A 24086-nucleotide genomic window follows, 5' to 3' on the forward strand; every position below is an offset into this window, starting at 1 on the left:
ACTCCTCAGCATATATCCAAAAGATTTAAAATCAGCATATTATAGTGATACAGGCCACATCTTTGTAGCAGCTCAATTCACATTAACTAAGTTATGGAACCAGTGTAGGTGCCCTTCAGCAGGTAAGTAAAGAAAATGTGGTATATCAACATAATGGAGTTTTAATGAGCCATAAAGTAGAATGAAATTATGGCATTTTCTGGTAAATGGATGGGACTGGAAACTATTGTGCTAAGTGAAATAAGCCAATCCCAAAAAAACTTTCTCTCTGATATTCGGATGCTAACTCACAGTAGGTGAGGGTAGGGTGGGAGTAGGAGAAGAGTGGAGGTTCACTGGGTAGACAGTGGGGGAAAGGGAAAGAGAATGGGAATGGAAAAGACAGTAGAATGAATTGGACATAACCTTCCTATTTTCATATATGAATACACAACTAGCATAACTCCATATCCTGTACAAACATAAAAATGAGAAGTTATACTCCACGTATATGATATGTCAAAATACATTCTACTGTCGTATGTAACTAAAAAGAAAAAAATTAAGAAAAAAAGATTTACCTACATATAATATTTTCTAGGAATACCTTTTTCTCACAGCTTTGTAAACTTTGATTCAAGTGCTACTGTGGTCAAGTCTGAGGTTAATTTGACTTCTCCCATAATTCTGTATAGGTGTTTCTTTTTTTCCTTACATGCTCAGATAGTTCTAATATTATTGTCTGTTTTATGCTATAAATCCCTTTTTTCTGCTTTAGTTGTACCCACAAATTTCATGTTGGATTTTCATTTCGTTCAACGTATTTTTTTCATTTCTGTTGAGAAACTTTTTCTTGGCCCTATGGATTATTTTGAAGTAGCTTGTTTAACTTCCAAATAATTTAAGGATATTATACATGTCTTTGTGTGATTGATTTTCATTTAATTCTGGTCTAGTCTGAGAAGGTACTTGTAGAATTTTTATTTTATAAAAGATTTTTTTATGGTCCAGAATATGATTTCTCTTGGAGACTCTTTATGTATACCTGAGAAGAATAATGGCCCCTGAGCATCCTGCAGTTTTGCTATTGTTATGGGGTGTTTTAAAATGTCAGTTAGACCATGTGTGGTGGTGCATTCCTGTAATCCCAGCATCTCAGGAGGCTGAAGCAGGAGGATCACAAGCAAGGCGCTAAGCAACTCAGTAAGACCTTGTCTTGAATAAAATACAGAATAGGGCTGGGGATGTGACTCCGTGGTTGAGTGCCCCTGAGTTCAATCCTCAGTAGCCCCCCCCCCCAAAAAAAAAAAGTCAGGTCAAGTTAATATGCTACTCAAATATTCAATATTCTTACTCCTTTCCTGCCTACATGTTCTACTGGTTACAGAGAGGTGTTGAAATCTCCCAACTATAATCCTGAATTTGTCTGTTAATACATATGTATCTGTTAACTTTTAATTCCTTTTTTACTTTTTTTTTTAGCCTTCTAGTATCTGCTTAAACAATTTTTCCAACCAGGCATAGTGGCGCACACCTATAATTCCAGTATCATCTCCAGAGACCAAGGCAGGAGGAAGCAAAAGTTCAAAGCCAGCCTCAGCAACTTAGCAAGACCCTGTCTCAAAGTAAAACATGAAAAAGGCTAGGGATGCAGTTTAGTGGTTAAGCACCAGTGGGTTCAATCCTTGGTACCAAAATAAATCAATGAATACATACATCACATTTCCAGTACCTTGGTCCATTCTTGCAATGATGCTATAGTATAGTCTCATTATTTTATTTTATTTTAGCCGTGCTTGGAATTGAACCCAGGACCTTCTTGGTCACTATTGTTTCAATTACTGTAGTTTTGTAATAACCAAATATGTGGTAGATAGTATTCTTCTTCAGGAGTGTTTTTCTATTCTAAAGTATTTTGGTCTTCCATATTGTCAGTTAAAAAAAAAAAAAATCCCAACCATGGAGATGATAAGCAATAAACCTTTCACTCCATAGGTGTGCCAAGTCAAGAGTAAGACAGTCTATTACAGTATAATTGCATGATAATCACTATAGTTGTGTTTATTCACTAACCCTAAGTCTCATGGGCAATGCAGTGAACCCAGATTGATGATATGAAAGCAGCAGATTGTATTTCACCTGAGGAACTCAGTGTCGAATGCTTAGCACTTTTTGAGTACGCCACATGACATTGTTGTGAATAGCAAACAAGCCAGTATCCTCCTTCAGGAGAGAACAGTTGCATAGTGATTTCCATGACTTATCTGCTTAGCTATAGAAACTGCATGGTACCAGGGTATGAATAACGGTGTACTTTTAGCAGAACTACAGGGATGCTCAGGGACTATGGTGGACTACCTCTCAAAGAACCTTTTTAAAATTTTTATTTGAAATTACATCAGATCATTTTAGTGAGATCTAACAATTATATTATTTCTTCCTATGCATAAATAAATTTCTTTAGCCAGGTGCAGTGGTGCATGCCTACAATCCTGCTAGCAGCTTGGAAGTCTGAGGCAGGAGGATCCCAAGTTCAAGGTCAGCTTAGGCAACATAGGGAAACTCTGTTTCAAAATCAAAAACAAAAAGGGCTGGGGTTGTGGCTCAGAGGTAGACCACTCGCCTACTATGCATGAGGCACCGGGTTCTATCCTCAGCATCACATAAAAATAAAGATACGGTGTCCACTATAACTAAAAAATAAATATTTTTTAAAAAGGGGCTGGGGATGTGACTGTGCAGTATGGATGCAGACTCCTGGTTTGATTCCTAGTACCAAAAATAAAATTATGTTAGAGAACTATATTTACTTATATATACATAAGTATGTGTGTATATGCTTTATAACTTATTACACATTGTTTTTGTACACTTTGATAGAGTTATTTCTAAGAATTCACTTTCTTTTTTTTTTTTTTTTTTTTTTTTTTTTGGTACCAGAGATTGAATCGGGCACTGGGCCACATCCCCAGCCATTTTTTCTATTTTATTTAGAGGCATTTATTTTATTTATTTTTTATTTTATTATTTATTTATTTTATTCATTTTCTATTTTGCTTAGTGCCTCACCATTGCTGAGGCTAGCTTTGAACTTGTGATCCTTCTGCCTCAGCCTCCTGAGATGCTGGGATTACAGGCATGTTCCACCGCACCCGGCGTCTAAGAATTCATTTCTTGCTAATGTAAATGGTCTTGATTTTTTTTCTTGGTGTGATTTTTGTTTGTTTGGTTTTGATTTTGTTTTTGGTACTAGGGATTGAATTTAGGGGTACTTAACCATTTAGCAACATCCCCAGCCTGTGGGTTTTTTGTTGTTATTGCTGTTTTTAAAAAACTATTATATATATATACCACATTTTCTTTATCCATTCATCCACTGAAAAAGGGTCTTGTTTAAGTTGATGAGGCACATCTTGAACTCGAAATCCTCCTGCCTCACCCTCCCAAGATGCTAGGATTATAGGCATGCTCCACTGTACCTGACTCCTGTTGTTTAACTGTTTGCTAATTATTAGTGTATGGAAATCCCATTGTTTTTTATGTGTTGATTTTATAGCCTACCATCCTGCTAATTCCTTTTACTTATTTGTAGATTCTTTTAGGTTTTCTATCTAAATAATTATCATCATTCAATATTTACAGTTCTGTTTCTTTTCTGTTGCATGTATACATTTATTTTTTGTTTTACTGTACTGACTGAGGGAAAGGTTATATATACTTTATATGTCAAGTACCCCTAAACATTATCATAAGAAAATTTCAAAGATCACTTGTGATAAATATGTTTCCTTTCTTTAACAGATGATGAACATACAGGCTCAGGGAAAGAAGGCTTTACTATTTTTTTTTTAAATTTTTTTCTTTAGTTGTTGACAGATCTTTATTTTATTTATTTATACATGGTGCTGAGAATCGAACTCGGTGCCTCACACATGCCAGTCAAGTGCACTACCACTGAGCCACAGTCCCAGCCCGGAAGATGACTTATTAAATGACAAAAAAGCTAGACTTAAAACACCCTTCCCTCTGATCTTAAACACCTGTGATTCTTGTACCTTACTGCTTCCAGATTTGAAAGAAAAAATTAAACATGCAGAGTTCTTTTTTTAAATAGCTAAGAAGAGATGAAACTTTGTAATAGCTTCTAAAATTGTAATTTCTCTTTTTCCTTTAATGTGAACAGTTTTCCAACTTTTTTTTTAAATTGGTGTATTACAGTTGTACACAATGGTGGGATTTGTTGATACATATTTATACGTGTACACAATATAACAATATTATTTGACTAATAATGTTCCCTAGTATTTCCCATTTCTCTCCTCTCCCCTCCCTCTGATTCCTTTCCTCTATTCTACTGATCTCTCTTTGATTTTCATGGGAACCCCCACCACCATCACCTTTCTTTTCCTTTTTGCTCTCTAGCTTCCACATTAGAGAGAAATTATAACTCTTGACCTTCTGAGCTTGGCTTATTTTGCTTAACATAATGGTCTCAAGTTCTGTCCATTTTCCTGCAAATAACATAATGTCATTTTTCTTTATGGCTAAATAAAAAACTGTTATGTATATATACCACATTTTCTTTATCCATTCATCCACTGATAGACACCTAAGCTGATACCACAGTTTGGCTATGCTGCTGTAAACATGGGTATGCAAGTGTATATGCATGCTGATTTTCTCTCTCTCTCTCTCTCTCTCTCTCTCTCTCTCTCTCTCTCTCTCTCTCTCTTTTTTTTTTTTTTAGTTACCAGAGATGAACCTAGGGGCACTTAACCCAGCCCTTTTAAAATATTTTATTTGGAGACAGGGTCTCTCTGAGTTGCTTAGAGCCTCGCTAAGTTGCTGAGGCTGGCTTTGAATTCACAATCCTCCTGCCTCAGCCTCCTGAGCCACTGGGATTACAGGCATGTGCCTCTATGCCTAGTCTTTTGAGAAACCTCTGTACTGATTTCCATAGTGGTGATATAGATTATAATCTCACCAGAAGTGTAAAAGTGTTTCTTTGTTCCACATCCTCTCCAGCATTTACTATGGTTTGTATTCTTAATGACTGCCATTCTGACTGACATGAGATGAAATTTCAGTGTAGTTTTGATTTGCATTTATGTGAAAATTATTTTTGATGGCAATATTTTTAATTTTAGGTGGAAAGGAAAAAGAAGAAAACAGAAGAGTCACTGAAAGCAAGAGAGTATATGTTTCAAACAAACAACCCAAAACTCCTAAAAAACAGCGACCTAGGAAAAAACAGGTATCTTAAATTATAATACTTATGAACAAAGCTATAACATAAAGTCAGTTTATTACAGGTAAGATGAGACTTATATCCACATTAAAAGCTTTTATATTTCATTCTTCCAACAGATTCAATGTAAGATTTTTCTATGTGTAAAAACAAAGAATTATATTGTTTGATTAGAAAATTTTATTAAGGCAAGTCAATTTTAGGGTTTAACGTATTTGTTTCCTCACTTGGTATAGTCCTGTACCATCTGTCCAATATCAGACTATTTTTTATTTATTTTATCTAATTTTTCTATTGTTTTTTTTACAGCAGGTAAATAAATCTGGTGCTTGTTACTCTATTGTTTCTGGAACTTTTCACTTTATTTCAGATGTTGTTTTTCTTGACAAGCAATCTGTAGATGGTTCCTATTGAAGTGTGATGGACAACTAGCATCAAGTTGCAAGCCACTAGCAATATTATCTGTGACTCAAGTTATATTGGCCTTGATATTTCCCTCAATGAATTTAACAAGCAGCTTCTACTTTTGACTTGTTTGCTACTCATACTACTTCCCTTTGATTCCTTTTTTTTTTTTAAACCTGCTCTCTTTACCATTTGGAGTGATATTTGGTTGAAGGAAGCTTCTGCTGTTTGCACACCAGGGATATAGGGTGTGCACTTCATGGTGTGTTCCTTACTTTGGAAAATTATACACCACAGACCTTCTGAGATCTGAAGGCAAAGTAACTGTGCCCTACTTCCTCATATCCCTGTTAAGATTTGTTATTAAAAAAAAAGAAAGAAAGAAAATCACCCCCCCACCCCCACAACACACTTTGTTTTAGTTTCTGTTCTTCAGAGTTTGGGATTTTGTTTATTTCCTTGTTACTTTGGGTGAATTTTCAAAGGGAGAAATATGGACTTTATGCCACTGTATATGACCACAAAGTCATAAGTAATTTTATGCTTGATTTTCTTTTTGCAGTTGAAATTGATGTATATAGATTTCGATATTTTGTCATTTACCCTACTTGGTGTTCTCTAAGATTCCTCAGTCTGTATTTTGTTCTTTGTCATTAGTTTTTGAGAATTCTCAGCCACTTTTACATCAAATCTCCTATTCCTCTTTTTTTTTTTTTTCTGGTGTTCCCATTATAAATATGTTACATCTTTTGTGATTTTTCTGAAGTTCTTGGAAAATTTTTCCTGTCTTTTTATTCTTTCTTTTTTTCCCTCTTTGCTTTTTGATTTGAGAAGTTTCTCTTCACTGATTCCTCAGCTCTGTCTAGTCTATTAAAGAATTCACAAAAGACAATTCATTTTGTTACTGTGTTGCTGGTTTTAGCATTTTCCTTTGATTCTTTAGTAGGTTTCCTATCTCTGCTTACATTTGCCCCTCTGTACTTCCATGTGGTCTGGTTTTCTCTCAGAGGCTTTGGTGTATTAATCATAATCATTGTAAATTCCAAACCTGACAATTTCTGTGATTATCTGCTTGAGAGTGTGGTTCTGATGCTTGCTTCATCTCTTCAGAAACTATTTTGCCTTTTAACATGCTTGCAATTTTTGTTGATAGATGGATATTTATTTCATGTTGCCTTTGGTGTGAGGTTATGTTTTTTGTTTTGTTTTGTTTTTTTATTTTTTTGGTACTGGGGATTGAGCTCAGAGGCACTCGACAACTAAGCCACATTCCCAGTTCTATTTTGTATTTTATTTAGGGACAGGGTCTTACTGATTTACTTAGCACCTTGCTTTTGCTGACGTTGGCTTTGAACTCGTGATCCTCCTCCTGTCTTGGCCTCCTGAGATGCTGGGATTACAGGTGTGTGCCACCACACCCAGCTTATTATGAGATTTTATGTTTGTCTAGCTTGGAGTTAGGCTGTGCTTTACTAAGTTAGCTGTAGCTGTTGGTGTGGAGGCTAAATTTTCCTCCAGTGTCCTTATTTTTGTCTCTAGTTACCTTTGGATTTCTCTTGAGGCTCCTTAATAGAGATCTAAGGCACCTCTTTTAGTTGAAATCCTGTGTAAAATGTTGTGAGACAGGGAGAAGCATTCAAAAGTTCTGTGTATAGGTCTCATTCTTTAGTGAGCCTATGTCCTAGGCTGTGACTTTCAAAGTGTACTAAAACTGTTCTACTCATTAAATAGTAACTCTCCATTCCTTGCCTTCCTCTGCCAGCGACTGTCATTCAACTATATTTGAATTTGACTGTTCTAGGCACCTCATATCAGTGAAATCATGTAATACTTTTGTGTCTAAATTACTTCACTTGGTATGTTGTTCCATGTTCATTCATGTTGTAGCATATGTTAGAATTTCCTTCCTTTTTAAGAATGAGTAATATTCTATTATATTTATACACCACATCTTTTAACCATTTGTCCATTGATAGGCACTTAAGTTGCTTCCACATTTTACTTGTTATGAATAATGCTTCTATGAACATGAATGCATGAATATCTCTTCTGAGTCCTTCCTTTCGTTTCTTTTGAGTATATACCTAGAATTAGAATCATTCATTGGATCATATGGTAATTCTATTTGTAAATTTTTTGAGGAACTACCATATTGTTTTTTACAGTGGCTGCATCATTTTATATTCCAATCAATAATGCACATGAGTTCACTTTTTTCCCCTCATCCAAATAAGTCAAGATGATAAACTAGATTTTCTTTAAAAATGTGGAAGTCTAACCAGGTGTAGTATACACACCTGTAATCCCAGTAGCTCTGGAGGCTGAGGCAGGAGGATTGCAAATTCAGGGTCAGCCTCAGCAACGAGGCCCTGTCTCAAAATAAAAAATAAAAGGGCTGGAAATGTAACACAGGGTTTAAGCGCCCCTGGGTTCAATCCCCAGTTAGCCCCTACCCCCACGCCACTCCCCTGCCCCCAAAAAGTAAGTCTAAAAATGCAGAAGTCTTCTTGGACATTTCCCACATAATCTGGTAAAATTAAATAATAACAGATGATCAAACTCTCCTTGCCACCATAAGGAGTAATTAGTCAGTCACCTGTAGCAAATGCCAAATGTCAGTGATTTTTCTATGTATGGTATTCAATTTTATTTTAAAATGTTATCATTTTCTTCCAAAATGCCCTAAATGTTTTAAATTTTGTTTTGTCTTGGGTTTATGGCAGTTGTTGAACCCAAGAGCACTTTACTACTGAACAACATCCCCAGCCCTTTTTATTTTTTGAGACAGGGTCTTACTAAATTGCTGTGGGCCTCCTTAATTTTCTGAAGCTGGCCCCCCAATTTGGGATCCTTCTACCCCAGTCTCCATGTTGTTTGGATTATAGCTATGTGCCACTGTGCCCAGGTAAATTGTATTTTTTTAAATTTTTTATTTCTTAAATTTTTTTTTTCTTCAATAGACCTTTATTTTGCTTATTTATATGCAGTGCTGAGAATTGAACCCAGGGCCTCACACGTGCTAGGCAAGTGTTCTACCACTGAACCACAACCCCAGCCCTAAATTGTATTTTTGAAAATTTATTATATACACACACATATACTTCCCTCAATGTTGGAAGAATAGGATTTTCACTGAGTTTGTTAATGAAGTACTAAACATTTATAAACTCTGTTTAGAGGTGTGGAATAATATATAAAAACATCATAAGAAATAATGTACCTTAAGTTGGACAGATTGGTTTGGCTAGAAACCAAGTAGCTCTGTTGCTTTCTAGCTGTCCTAGAGCTTATATAAAATGAACAGCAATAATGATTACCCTTAAAATGTTTAGATAAGTTTTGTAAGAAATATAGAGAGAAATTCTTCCATCTTTAAGAGACTGTAAGTATTATTTTAACAAAAAACAGTTGTTCTTTAAAAAAGAACAGTGGGGTGTTCTTACAGAATCATTTAGAAATAACTCTTCTACTTTTTTTTAAAAGGCATGGCTTTGGGAAGAAGACAAGAATTTGAGATCTGGTGTGAGGAAGTATGGAGAGGGAAACTGGTCTAAAATACTATCACATTATAAATTCAACAACCGAACAAGTGTCATGTTAAAAGACAGATGGAGGACTATGAAGAAACTAAAATTGATTTGCTCAGACAGTGAAAACTGAATGTATTTGTTGAAGCTTGATAAAGGACAGTTAAATATTTTGATAACTACATTTTGTTTGAAACTTATTGGTCGTTGATGTATTTCAAAATTTTTGTTTAAAGCATTATTTTTAGTTTAGCAAAGATTTGTGCTATAGAGTAAAATTACATGCCTCATTTTTTTCTTCAAGAATTTTTTAATTTTGATAAAGTGTAAATATGTTAACTCCAAATTCAGTACTCCATCCCCAAATCTTGTTCCAGTAAAAAAATGAAACCTGACAGGAAAAAAATCCGTTTTTTTATTTACCTATTTTGTGTCTATAAGGTACCTTCAGCCTCCTAAGACACAGCATGAAAATGAATTTTCTCACTAAGTGAACAGTAATAGTCCTTTTATAGGAAACTTGATTTATGGCCTTAATATTCTACTTAATTACTAAAACATTTGTTAATAGAGTGATAGATAAAGCTGTTTTTGTTTTCTTTTTTGATACTAAGGATTGAATCCAGGGACAGTTAACTGCCAAGACACATCCCCAGCTCTTTTCCACCTTTTTTTTTTTTTTTTTTTTTTTTTTAAACTTTTGATATAAGGTCTTGATAAGTTGATCAGAGCCTTGCTAAATCTCTGAGGCTGGCTTTGAACTTGCAATCCTCATGCCTCAGCCTTCTGAGTCGCTGAAATTCAGGCATGTGCCACCACACCGAGCTAAATAAAGCTTCTTTATAACCTGATACTGAGTTCTCTGGGATGCTTTGATTTAATATGTCAATATTGGACATAAATAGTATTCTGTAAATGCTTAAGTTGTATTCACCATGATCATCTTTATATAGTATTAATAAATAAGGTTAAACATACCTTACTAGACAATTTGAATTTTCATTAATTTATTTAGATGTCCTAGTCAAATATTAATAGAATTATTTAGCATTTTGTGTTATGTGATTTGTTTAGCAAACAAGTATTGAAATATTGAGGTAGTTGCATTAAAACCATATGTAATATTTTATGATCTTGTCCATTTCTTATTAAAGTTTTTTTATACTACTTTCTGGTTGCTCGTGAAATTATGTTGTCCTTTATGTATAAACAGAAACATGAATAATTACTGTATGGTTCCTGACTCAGTTTGTCCTATTATACCAAAAATATTGTGTTTATCCAGGACATCAATGATTAATGCCAAAGTACCTTAAGTCAAAACAGACTTATAAGTCAACCACCTCATTCCAAACATGAACCATAAACCATCAAATCTAAATTGCCATTAATTGTATGATGCTTTGTTACTTCATATACTTAAAAAGAAAAATCACCATCAATTATACTATAGTTTGGTGCTTTCTTTGTTAAAAGTCTGTTTTATTAAAAGCTATTTTAGATTTATTTAAACATAACATTCTTTTCATCTAACTTGTGTATATGTAAAAATTTTATAAGCTCAGTAATTTTGGTGGCATATTCCTAAAACATCCCTCCCATCTGAATCCTCTGACTTACTTTTTTTTAAAATTGATTTTTTAAAAATAGTTTTAGGGCTGGAGTTGTGGCAGAGTGCTTGCCTCGCACATGTGAGGCACTGGGTTTGATCCTCGGCACTGCATAAAAAATAAAAATAGTTGTAGATATACATGGAGTCTTAAGAGACAATGCAAAGATCCCTACATGCTTAGCTCAGTTTTCCCCAGTATAAATATTTTGTAAAGCTGCAGTATATCGCCACCAGGAAATTGTACTAGTGGAATCCATTCATTTTATTCAGATTTCCCAAGTTTTGTACTTAGAGTGTAGTTCTAAACAATTTTATCATTTGCATTCATCTCTCTACCAGAATCAAAGATCCTGAACAGTCGATTATCATATGAGAATCCTTTAAGTTGCTTTTGTATAATGATACTTTCCTCCCCTGGCAACCACTAATCTATCCTTTATTTCTAAAGTCTCATCATTTTTAAATATTATGTAACATGATGTCACCAAAAATAGTATAGGGAACTCCCAAGATCTGGCCCTCGACTGAAATAACCATGAAGTTGACAAGAGAGTCAAAATTTTGGAACTTCAATATCTAGTACAAACCTAGAACAACCAAGGAAATACTTCATGAAACAGTTTTTTTTTTTTTTTTTTTTGTGTGTGTGTGTGTGTGGTACTGGGGATTGAAACCAGTACTACTACTGAGCTAACCAAGGTGAGGGGCTGTCCTGGAACAAGATCTTTCTGCCTCAGTCCCCTGAGTTGCTGAGATTACGGGTATGTACCATTGCTCCTGGTTGAAAACTATTAAATTTTGGTTGAAGTTTTGGTGCTTTTCCTTAACCTCCTACCATACCCTAGTCCTCAGGTTGGCAACTGCTGTGGCAACTTAGTGCCAGTGCCAAAGATTGCAATGCAGATCTTGTCTTCAAAAAACAGATTGTGCATTTCGACCTGTTTGTTCCTGAGGTTAAGCTCAAAAGTTTGCATTTGTTTCACACACACCTCCTCACCGCTGAGTTGGACCAACCTCCTGAGTGGTGTTGTCAAAAGCTTTTTAAAATAGGCTATCTGCAGCCACCTGGGTAAAGGGATGGGGTAAGCAGCAACAGACTAAAAAACCTGAGAGGAAACAGCTGGGGAAGAGAGGTGTGGGGGAAGCTCCAGCTCTCACATATACCAGGAGTCTGGACATGCCCAGGACTGGACACATTCAGAGAAAAACATGAGTACTAGAGACCTGCACCTCTGACTGATCTTTAGGTTCTACAAAAGGAGGATGCCAAATCAGAGTTGTAGGTGGCCTGGCCATGGGTTGAAGAATTGCTCTACTCTGATCCAATCTGCAAAATGTGGGAGAGTATTTTTTTTGTTTCACTCTTGTGACATTAAAGGAATTAAATGAAATGTAAGTATCCTTCATCATCTTTGACTCAATCCAAATTGTATGTAGCTATGGCTTATTTTCATTTCGACATCATTTTCCATTATAAAGTTACACCAGTTATTGTGCTATTGATGAACATTGAGTTGTGAAAATAAATGAAGACCATCCAATAATGAAAATAAACATTTATTCAGCACTTGCTGTAGCAAAAGCCCATCACAATCCCTTGTATATGGCAGGCACATGTTTCTGGCAGGACAGCATTATACTATTGATACTGCTGTTTAACCAGTGAAAAGTCCTGCTTCCTCACATTTTGAAGTATAACATTAGAGAAGTGTGCTGAGGCAAGCATATAAAGCAGGGTTTATTTTAAAAGGGGTAACAGATTTCTCCCGGGAGGGAGAAAGGGACCATAGCTGGTTTCCTGGTATCCCAAGAAGTGAGATGTTCTGCCCTTTTTTGTCCTAGGCTTCCTTTGTTCTGCTCTCTTGCCCTGTCTGTCTCCTTCCTGTGTGTGTGACTAGGCCTAGGAAATGCTCAGTGGGGTGGCCAAAAAGTGGGAAACAGGTGAGCTGAAGGGAGAAGAGCAGAAAGGAGGAGCCCAGGACACATTAATTAACAATCTTATAGCTCTCTGTAGGGAGGGGCAATTCCTGGGACAGGATACCTTAGCAATAGGTTGGAGCAGGGGCAGGTTCTTGATAAGGATGGAGGAAGGGCTCTGGAGTTTCAGCCTCTGGCTCTGAATTAACATTTCAGTCCCTCAGGGGGCAGTCTCCAACTCACTCAGATTGGCCTCCTTGACCTGACCTGACTCGATTTACCTATATCTATACTGCCTGCCTGTCTAATTCTGGCTTCACTATAGTGCAAAACTAACAAACTTCAGACACTCCGGAAGTTCTTGACATGAGGAAACTGGACACAAATAGCAGCAGACATTTTATGGGATTGTTTCAGGAAACATATTTGGCTTTTTCTCATTGGTCCGAGTCAGAGGTGAGGGCAAGGTATTGGAATGTTGGCAGCCAAGTCCTGGCCATTGAATGGATCACTTAGGGGGGTTTGGGTTTGGCTTCTAGGACTGGTAACATTTCACATGAAGTATAATATTAGGAATAATAGTTCAAACCAAGAAAAGTTAGTTATAAATATTGTGGTCATTAGATTAAAAAATACATTAAGCCAGGTGTGGTAGCACAGGTCTGTAATCCAGGGATTCTGGACTCCAAGACAGGATGATCAAAAGTTCCAGGCCAGCCTCAGCAATTTAGTGAGGCCCAGTGTGAAAATAACAAAACAGAGGACTGGGGAAGGGAAAGGGAGACTGGGGATGTACCACAGTGGTAAGTACCCCTGGGTGAAATCCTCAGTACCAAAAAATTTAGAAATACACTAAATGATAATTAAAAACAATAGAGATTGAAATGCTTTACTAAAAATCATTTTATGCAAAAACAAAGGAGGGAAGCAAAAACCACGAGGACAAAAAATGGTACAACCTACATCAAATCCCATCAGTAATGACATTAAATATTAACAATCTAAGCCCTGGGATATGGAAGAGTTGTTGGCAAACCCTTTCTATAAAGGACCAGATAGTAAATATTGTAGACTTTGTAGGCCATAGTCTGTGCATACTCTGCTTGGAATTAATCCTAGACGATATATCAGTGGGTATAGCTGTGTTCTGATGATTTTACAAATAATTTTATTACTCTTATACCACTTACAATCCCCCTCCTGTGTGTGTGTGTGTGTGTGTGTGTGTGTGTGTAATTTAATTTACACATAATTTACAAAAATAAATAGCTTAGCTTTGGACTACTGACTGAAGTTTGCTAACTTGATTTTGTTTACTTCCTTTAAAATTTATTGGATTCTTTCTGGCAGTTATTCTGGTTTTCGTTCTTTGTTTTTGGTACTGGAGTTTGAACCCAGGGTTGCTTAAGCACTGAACCATATCCCCAACCCTTTTTATTTTGAAACAGGATCTCTCTAAGTTGCTAAGGCTGGGCTCAAAGCTTGTGATCCTCCTGTCTCAGCCTCCTGATTAGATGGGATTACAGATGTGCCACCACCGTGCCCGGCAGTTACTCTGTGGTTTTGGTGCTAGCGATTGAACCCAGAGCTTCACTCATGCTAAGCCCACACTCTGCCATTGAGCTATACCATCAGCAAAGCCCAGCAGGAATAAAGGCAAGATGTGCCTCTATCAGCTCCATTGAGTCTTTCTTTAAAAGCCTTTTCTATCTTTCTAGGTCATTCTTTGTATCCTACCATATTTTTTTTTAAAAAGGATACAGAATGGCAGTAAATGAAAAAAGGGCTTTTGCTTTTCACAGTTCTACTTTTTTTCTTTGGAGGGGGGGCTGGGGATTGAACCCAGGGCCTTATGAATGCAAGGCAAGCACTCTACCAACCAAGCTCTATCCCCAAACCTCACTAGTTCTACTTTTTAGAGGTTATCATCCTATTGGTTCTTAATTTCATGTGTTCTGGCCATTCTCATTCTAAATAACATGTTTGTTTCCATTCATTCCTTGGTCACTTAACCTTACTTAATTGCAACTCATCAATGTAAGTCCAGGCATTAAGCTCCTCATGGGACCCCTCTTTCCTCCCTGTGTTCTCCTGAGTTTGATTCATTCATGTAGTTGGGTTTCTCTTTCTTATGCCATCATCAGCTTTAGACAGAATTCCTTGGCCCTGCCCTGTAGGGTGAGGAAGTCAGTACCTCTGCTCCTCGTGTGGCCTAGCGTCCCATTCCTGCCTCTAGTTGGCTATTACTTTTACATTGTCAAAGGGTGGGTGGGTGGGTTGGTTGACTGGCTTGGTTTTAGTTTTACCATTTGCAGTCCGTCCATTAGTTAATAATTAAATATTTTGTGCTTTAGGTATGGATTGGTTCTAAAAATCATAAACCAACAAATCTATATTATGATTATATAGTATGCTGTTTACATTTGAGCTTATAAATACAGTTAACTCATTTTAAAAAAATCCTGTATCATAAAATTCATATAACTCAAAGAAGTTTCAAGGTAAATTATATTTTCTCTCCTTGTCTCTTTCTCTTCCTCACCTCAGCGGCTCAGAACCATGCCACATCTTAGCATGGTTATATTTTGATCATACTTGTTTTGTAATTTCTTACCCCAATTTTTATTTCCGTTTTTATGAAAGGAATACATGTTCATAATTTTAAAACAAGAAATTGTTATACATGACTCAAATTGGAAAACACTATTTTCTACCAGGCATGGTGGCTCACACCTTTAATCCCAGCTACTGGGGAGGCTGAGGCAGGAGGATTGCAAGTTCAAAGCTAGCCTCAGCAATTTAGCAAAGTCCTACGCAACATAGCGAGACCCTGTCTCAAAATAAAAAGGGCTGGGGATGTAGTTCAGTGGTAAAGTATCCCTAGGTTCAATCCTTAGTACCAAAAAAAAAAAAAAAGAAAGAAAGAAAAGTATTATTGACTTCTTACTGTGTGAGATGAAATGTTGGGTCTCTTACATAATCCCCAACCGCACCCTCCCATGCAAACAGACATTCTACCCACACATGGGGTCCACCATGCTTCCAACACAACTGTCAGTTTTTTGGCTTAATGAATACTGAGTGTTTATATTATAACAACTGGACCTGTTATTTACCCCTGAGCTGGGTAGTTTCTAAATTCTCTAACCAAATCAAAAATCAACAAACCCCTTGAAATATGTTGGCCATCCCACTGGTGTAGTTTTCTTTTTTTAATAAGTTATATTCCATGTATGTATACCTTTGGGGATCGAACCCAGTGCCTCACATGTGCTAGGCGAGCGCTCTACCACTGAGCCACATCCTCAGTCCCTGGTGTAGTTTTATTGAAGCCATCCATCCTCTGCTCCCAGGAGGCTGGTCCCAGTCCAGTCGCAAGCTGTCTTCTCTCTCCTGAGTACTCCTCATTTCCTGCACCCTCTGCCTGGTTTACACTACTGTTTAAGTTGACCACCTCCTCCCTGAAAGGGTGAGCAGAATGGAGAATTTTTGTATCTTACATGTCTGAAAATATCATTTTAGCCTCACATTTGATTCATAGTAATTTTATTGGACACAGAATTTTTTGTAACTTCTTACCCAAATTTTACTCTATTACTCTATTCTAGCTTCAAATGTTGCTTTAGATAAATAATTCAATACTATTCTAATACTGATCCTTTACATGTGACCTGGCTTTTCCTCTCAGGTTTTAGATTCTTCTATATATCTGAAGATCTGGAATTTCATGATAATGTGCCTTGGTGTGATTTTAAGTTTTACAGATTTGCCTCAAGGGAAAGGAACTTTTTAAAAAATTCATCTTGTGCTCAGTGGGAGCATAAGATGCTCCCCACTCTAAGGAAGAATGGCTTTTACATCTCACTCCACCATCTTCTCTATACGAACGGGTCCCTCTATCCACATCTGGCTCATCATCCATCAGTAGAATGTCATTTGCTTCCGATCTTCACAACGATTCTTTAAAATCACTGAGCTTCTCATCTATTTATGGATTTGGTCTCTTTGGTAAGTCCTGTAACCTCAAGTGGGTTCGAAGAGAGAGTAAATATGTGCATCTGTCACAGAAACCTAGAGGTTTCGCTTCCCTTTAAAATGCTCATCTTCTGATTGCTTAACTGCAGAATACCCAGGGCTTGCCTTCTAAGTCAACTTGTAATTGTTGGTATGAAACTTCACTAGAGGGCACAAACCTGTTTCTTTTGTGTCTGTTTTGTGCCTACCTGGAAAAAAATGGTTAATTAAAATTTTTATGCCAGAAGAGACCCAAACAATATAAATTATTGCTATTTATGCTTAATTATGACATTTTCAAATAAATAAAGCAAGACTCATAAAAAAAAAAGATTGGTGCAATTATAGTTCATCTTGGTCCCCCCCACTCCCGACTCTTCATTTTTCCTTCTTTTCCACTTTTCTACATGATCATTATTTCTAATTCCTTTCCCCTTCTTTCCTGGTAGGCATATTTATTTTTGTTCAAATTACTTTCCACATTCACTTTTGAAAATCAGTCTAATAAGTGATTTTGAGTCTGTAAATCAAGGCAGAGTGCCTGCAGAAGGGACCCTGACACTGGGGCTTATTAAAAAAGAATGCCAAGAGGCCTCTAAATACTTTGATCTTTAACTTTGAAAATAAAAACTTTGGGTTCTTCATTAATCACATGGACTACATGTTTCAGTTCTGACATGTTTCCTAGAGCTTGGCTAGAATTAATAACGAGCTTTTTAAAACCATTATTTAATAGTCTTCTAGCTTAGGAAATTTTCTCAAAAATAAAAGTAGCAAAAATATAACTTCAATATGAAAGTAATTAGTGGTTATGCACCAAAATAAAATGCGTAAGGTGAAAAATGGATTTATACAACACGATTATGTTAAGTGTTGGAACACATATTGGAACCATAAATGCATCAGAGCTTTATTTATTTATTTATTTATTTATTTATTTATAGTTGTGTATGGACTCAATGCCTTTATTTGTTTTTGTGTGGTGCTAGGATCGAACCCAGTGCATCGCACTTGTGAGGCAAGTGCTCTGCCTCAGCCACAGCCACAGCCCACACTATTGCTCTTAATGATTATTTCACCTTTACCTATAAATTATGAAAGGGTTTTTTTTTGTGGTTGTTATTTTTCTTTTGGTGAAATTTTTATGCATTCTCTGACCATTCCAAAAGTTTTGGGTTCTTTTTTTAGTCAAACCAGTGAAGAACTTTTGTAAATGTAATAAGAAAGTTTATTTACTGATATAAACATTTTAAGCAACATTGGAAAATACCCAGAGACATCATTAAAAATCTTGCTTTATAATTGATTAAAAAATGGGCTTAAAATGTTAATACTGACATTATAGTTGAAGTGGTAGCCTGGGTGAGATTCAAATTTTTTATCATTAATTTCTAACATTAATTTTCCATTAAAATAATTTTGGCAGTTAAATCAGGATACAGTCAGAAATATTACTACTCTCAGTATCACATATTGGGGACTTTTCCATCCCTTTTCTATCTTGCTGTTGTCATCCTGTTATTACATGAAATATGTGTTTTAGGGCATGGTGGCACACGCCTATGATCCCAGTGACTTGAGAGGCCAAGGCAGGAAGATTGCAAGTTTGAGGTCAGTCTGGACAACTTAGAAAAACCCTGTCAAAAATAAAAAGGGATGTGGGTGTAGCTCAGTGGTAAAGTGCCCCTGTGCTGAACCCTGGTATTCTGCCCGCCCCACCAAAAAAAAAAAAAAAAGAAAGAAATATTTATTTTAGTAAACTGTTTATTAGTAAATAACTATATAATAACATTGAACTCAGAGAAATTTTATATGATTTAAATCTCAAGAGTCAATCCTTCCTTCAAAGGAAATATTCTCAATATAAAGCCTACTTCAAAACTGAAATATTTGGCATAGTCAGCTTATTACTGAAGCTGAGCACCAGTGAGGAGCCGGATCTAGGCTCCGTGGCTGTCTGCAGAATGACTTGTTGTCTCAGACCCTTTAGCTCACCAAGTCAATTTGAGTTCAGTGATCTGCTAGAGGAAGGAGACTGACATCAGGAGATGTCAGTAGGAAAGCTCACAGTATTCGTAGTGAAATCCATGCCTCTTCCTCTGCCTTCCATCCCAAACATAAGAAAATGCATGCTGTAGAAAAAGAGTACTACACACACTTCAACTAAACTTGAAGTTGGGCTCTGAAAGAGTATTCCATTCAACTTCAGGCTTTAAGCTTTTGGAAATAATGTTAGATGCAAATAATGGTAGAATTTTTCATAATGAAAGAAATTGTTTCGTTCGTTGGCAGCAAAATTTCTCTTCATGAAAATTATAACATTTAAAAGAATTTCTATTGCCGAAAATGGCCATTTCGCTAATCTTTTCAATTAACTGAAGAAAATGTCTTCTTCAAAATATTTTTACAGCCAGGTGAGGTGGTGCACGTCTGTAATCCTGGTGACTCAGGAGGCTGAGGCAGGAAGATTCCAAGTCCAAAGCCAGCCTCAGCAAAAGCGAGTTGCCAAGCAACTCAGTGAGACCCTGTCTCTAAATAAAATACAAAATAGGGCTGGGGATGTGGCTCAGTGGTCAAGTGCTCCTGAATTCAATCCCTAGTACCCCACCCCCAATATTTTTAGCATAGCTGGTTGGCTTTTCATTGCAAAATGCTCACTGAAATTTTAAACAACTTGCCCTGTGGAAAATATTGGGGATAATTTGCTTGAAATTATTGTTTCAGGATTTATGGAATATTGTATGGGAAATATGTGTGGTTTGTTTTTTTTTTTTTTTTTTTTGGTGGGGGGATAGGTATGGGAAATTGATCTCAGGGGTGCTCTACCACTGAGCTACATTCCCAGACCTTTTTATTTGGAGACAGAGTCTTGCTGAATTGCTGAGGCTGGCTTCAAACTTGCAGTCCTCCTGCCTTAGCTCCCTACATTGCTGAGATTTCAGACATGTACCACAGTGCCCAGCTCTATAACATTGCTTTTTAAAGTGAGGAATAGAGAGAAAAGGATGCAAGTCAAAGTGTAGTTACCCTTAAATAATAACTTCCTCCAAAGCGGAGCATGGGATAGTAATTCTAGTGCAAACCAACACATATTTTGTGACTGGATGGAAGGTCGAGGACATAAAACCTCAGGAGCTTTTCTAAGTCCTCAACTTATAAAAGTAAGAAATATAGACATTCCTTGAGAATGTTCCTTGAGAATTAGCCTCTAAGTTTTCTTTCTATACTTCAGTGTATGGCACTGATGTGTTCAGGAACTTGGGCCCAACAGTTTTTAGAGTTTCTGAAGTGTTACACACAACCTAACAATATTCAGCATGCTTACAAAACACATCTTGAAATAGTTACATGATGATCTATATAAAAATGAAACTGTGAACTGCTGGACAAGAACAGTGGTCTACTCGCCGGACTTTTTTCCAGGTTCCTTGACATCGAGGATTGCCGATTGCTTGCCAGTGAAGAGTCTGATTTCTGAAACAATATTTTTGAAAGTGTTAGTCACGATAATAAGGCCAGCCCCCACAACTTTGCAAGTCCCTGTCCCAAAATAAGTAAAAAGGACTGGGCATGTAGCTCAGTGGTAGAGCACCGCTGGGTTCAATCCCCAATCACAGAATTTTGAAGTTCCTTACTAATAGAATTTTTTTTAAATAACCATAAAGGGGATTTCTTTTCCTTAGATTCCATCAAAGTAAGTTTCCATTTGATCCCTATCTGAGGACACTCTCATGGTGGAAGACTTGTTTGTTCAATTCACTGTGCTCACAGGGCTGAGGATATAGCTTAGTTGATTGAGTGCTTGCCTTGCATGCACAAAGCCCTGGGTTCAATCCCCAGCACCACCAAAAAAAAGTCAATTCACTGTGTTCACCGTGTTCAATTCTCCCACTTGATCTGAATACAAGTGCCACATAAAGGTGAATGGCTATTTCAATTTATATTTAAATTCTAAAGGTACCCAATTACCTCTTTCATCCCTTTCCAATTCTTTGATTTTGTAATGAAAAAATGAGAGTAGTAAAAAGAGAGTGAAGCCAGATTATTAAAATTATTATTTTTAAAGTCACTAGTGCCTTAAGCAGGGTTTAAATACTTACTTTATTAGGTACAAATTGAATTATAGAATCATTTAAAGTCAAAATATGGATGAGGTATTCAGAAAAATATTAAATCTAAATATCAAGTTCCATTTGATATGCATTCCTCACCAGCTTTATTGTTCGTATGGTGTATGCAATAGAGGCCTTCCTTTGGGCACAAGTGACTAATGAACACAAATTCAAATTATTAAGTATTAAAGCATACAAAAGGAATGACGATTGACAGGAAAGTTCAATATTTTGGTTCTTAATCTGTATTTTGATCAGTTTCATCTAACATTCTTAAAACTATAATCCAAGTATGACCTAAATTGGTCCTTGTCCAATAGCTGATCCAGTGTGACGTTGACCCTTCTCCTAGTTATAAATGGTGTTACCAGGACTAGGGTAGATTTACAGGATGGCAAATGTTTTTTGGCATCAATTCTTTCAGAAAAATCTGTAGATGTATGTGGAGTTATTACCCTGCAGAACTGAGCCCATGACTCTATCCCTGTTGTGACTTCATGACAAAGCCCCTTTGGGCAGTAGTTCTGAAATGTCACCGTGGGTTTGAATCATCTGGGCAGGGTCAGCAGGCTGTGACCCCTCATAGGCCAAATCTGACCTACGGCCTCTTTTTGTACAGATTGTGAGTTAATAATTTGTACGTTTTCAAGTATCAAAAAGGAAAAATCAAAAGAATGATATTTTGTGACACATTTAAATTTTAGTATCCATAAATAAAGTTTTGTTAGAACAAAGCCCAAGATTTACACAGCATGTATGGCTGCTTTCATGCCACAGTGTCAGAGTTGAGTAGTTAAGATAGTAGCTGCTGTATAGGATGCGAAGCTAAAAATATCTACGCTCTGGCATTTTATAGAAAAAATTTTCTGACCTCTGACCTAAGAGATTATTAAGAATCTACATCAGCCAGGCCTGTTGGCACACACACACCTATAATCCCAGAGATTTAGGAGGCTGGGACAGGAGGATCACAACTTTTGAAGCCAGCCTCAGCCGTTTAGGGAGACTCAGCAACTTATTAAGACCTGGTCTCAAAATATCAAATAATAAGGACTAGGGATGTAGCTCAGTGGTAAAGCACCTCTGGGTTTAATCCCCGGTACCAGGAAAAAAAACCCAAAAATCCATTCCCCCAAATTCTGATTTCAGCTGGTCTGAAGAGGGATTAAGAATTTGCATATTTTAAATCTCCATTCTAAGAGATTCAGATACAAGTTGTCTTAGAATGTGGCTTTGGAGCAAACAGATTTTCAGTGGTCATCTGAGAGCTTTAACCTAAATGACCCAAATCAAATTGACCCATGCAGTTGTGGTACTGAAAGCCTCTGAGTTCCACAGAGAAAACTGAAGTCCTGGGCTCCGGGGCAGCTGCACAGATGTTCCTCCTCGCTGCCCCAGATCATGCCTTTTTGTGACACACTGGTCAGCCACTCTGGATGTGGAGAGGACAGATCCTCAACATGAGTAACAAGTCCTTCCATCAGTTCCCGCCCTTACCCGTCAGAGTCCAGGCCATCTCCAGAACAACGAAGGCTCACAGAATTCATGGCGGGGGGCTGACAGTCCACACACACGGTGTATCCCTCTCGGAGATACTGCATCCACCGCGTCAGGGGCCGGTTCTCCAGAGCACAGTGAGGAGTCAGGGACTCTGTCTTGAACTCCATACAGTATCTAGGGCAAAAGAAGTAATAATGTCACCTGCTAGTACCAGAGGTGGCCTGACACTGTGGAAAGTCTTAGGAAGTCTCCAGTGGCCTCTGGCAGACTGGAGCATGGAGTCACATCTTCACAAGTCACACACGACTCACAGAGGTCTTCAAGTTTCTTTTTCACTAAATGCTGACCACATGCGACTGACCACCATAGAAAAGCTTTTTAACTCTTTTTCAATCCATTATTGAATTATCTGGCCAACAGAAATTTGCAGATTTAGATAGCCTCTATCCTTTCCAGTCAGATCACTAAATTGTATGTAAAGGCATGTTTTACTAGCAAACCAGCCCTCGGTAGTTTGGCTTGTGTTCTAAGGAATTATATAAATTGAACCAGGCATGATGGCACATGCCTGTAATTCCCAGCAACCCACAAGACTGAGGCAGAAGGCTCACAAGTTCAAGGCCAGGCTGAGCAGCTATGTGAATTCTTGTTTTAAAAATTCAAAAAGGGGGCCAGGGATATCCTCAAACATTTATTATTTATTATGTTAAATTTTAAAGGGGCATGGGGTTGTGGCTCAGTGGTAGAGCACTCTCCTAGCACATGCAAGGCCCTGGGTTCGATCCTCAGAACCACATAAAAATAAATAAATAAATAGAATAGAATAGAATAAAGGTGTTGTGTCCAACTACAACTAAAAAATAAATATTAAAAAAAAACTTTAAAAATTATTTCCTCTAAAAAAAAAAGGGGGGGGAGGGAGCAGGAATGTAGCTCAGTGGTAAAGCGCCCCTGGTTCAATTCCCAGTACCAAAAGAAAGGTCGGGGGAAGGGAGGTAGGCTGGTGGTTCATGACTGTTATCTCAGTGACTTAGGAGGCTGTGACAGGAGGATCCCAAATTGGAGGTCAGCCTCAGCAACTCAGCAAGATCCTATCTCCAATTTTTTAAAAAAGGGCCGGGTGCAATGGCACACACCTGTAATCACAGTAGTTTGGGAGACTGAGGCAAGAGGATCACAAGTTCAAGGCCAGCCTCAGCAACTTAGCAAGGCCCTAAGCAAATTAGTGAGACCCTGTCTCAAAAAATAAAAAGGGCTGGAGATGTATGTACCTCAGGGGTAAAGCATCTCTGAGTTTGAGCTCTGGTACGACAAGGGTTAAAAAAAAAGTTACATAAATTGAACAAGCATTTGCATGAGTCTGAGAGCCCTTAAATATGAGTTCAGGAGGGTATATCCTCAACACCCAGGCCAGCACCTGTGCTGTTCAGTCTCACAAATGGCCCCAGCCCTCACCTTCCCCACCCAACCTACCTGCACGATCTGTTGTCACACTGATGAACATTGAATTACATCAGGCATCACAGATGAGAACAGAAAGCGGGAGCTGAGTAACGTTTTCTATGACAGGTTAGTGTCACCTTATACTGGGCTGTGGAAAGCTCTCCCATGTATGTCTAGACTCTGAAGGTCCCAGGGGAACATCCAGATATGAGTAAATATTTGAAAATTTTGTAGTTAAAAGAAACATAATTTTCCAGTTCTCAGGGAAACAAAACATAATATAAATCCTGAGTTGCCATAGTAGAAACTTGTATTTTCAGCTCAATGGA

The 24086-nt window shown here is 37.3% G+C and overlaps 2 protein-coding genes across 4 annotated transcripts in view; one reads left to right on the plus strand and one right to left on the minus strand.

The window, feature by feature from the left end:
* Terf1 (telomeric repeat binding factor 1) overlaps nt 1-10270 on the plus strand; it is a 31169-nt gene extending 20899 nt beyond the window's left edge. For all 3 annotated transcript variants that reach the window (XM_076835425.1, XM_076835426.1, XM_076835427.1), the window contains 2 exons: nt 5127-5233; nt 9116-10270. In XM_076835425.1, the coding sequence (XP_076691540.1) occupies nt 5127-5233; nt 9116-9292 (284 nt within the window). In that variant the 3' untranslated portion in view covers nt 9293-10270. The remainder of the gene's footprint in view (nt 1-5126; nt 5234-9115) is intronic.
* Nucleotides 10271-20058: 9788 nt separating this feature from the next.
* Sbspon (somatomedin B and thrombospondin type 1 domain containing) overlaps nt 20059-24086 on the minus strand; it is a 32587-nt gene continuing 28559 nt past the window's right edge. The window contains exons 4-5 of the mRNA XM_076836284.1: nt 22312-22488; nt 20059-20176 (exon numbers count right to left, since the gene is read on the minus strand). Of these exons, the coding sequence (XP_076692399.1) occupies nt 20059-20176; nt 22312-22488 (295 nt within the window). The remainder of the gene's footprint in view (nt 20177-22311; nt 22489-24086) is intronic.

This window comes from Callospermophilus lateralis, chromosome 16, assembly GCF_048772815.1.
Source record: "Callospermophilus lateralis isolate mCalLat2 chromosome 16, mCalLat2.hap1, whole genome shotgun sequence".
NCBI classification, from domain to species: Eukaryota; Metazoa; Chordata; class Mammalia; order Rodentia; family Sciuridae; genus Callospermophilus; species Callospermophilus lateralis.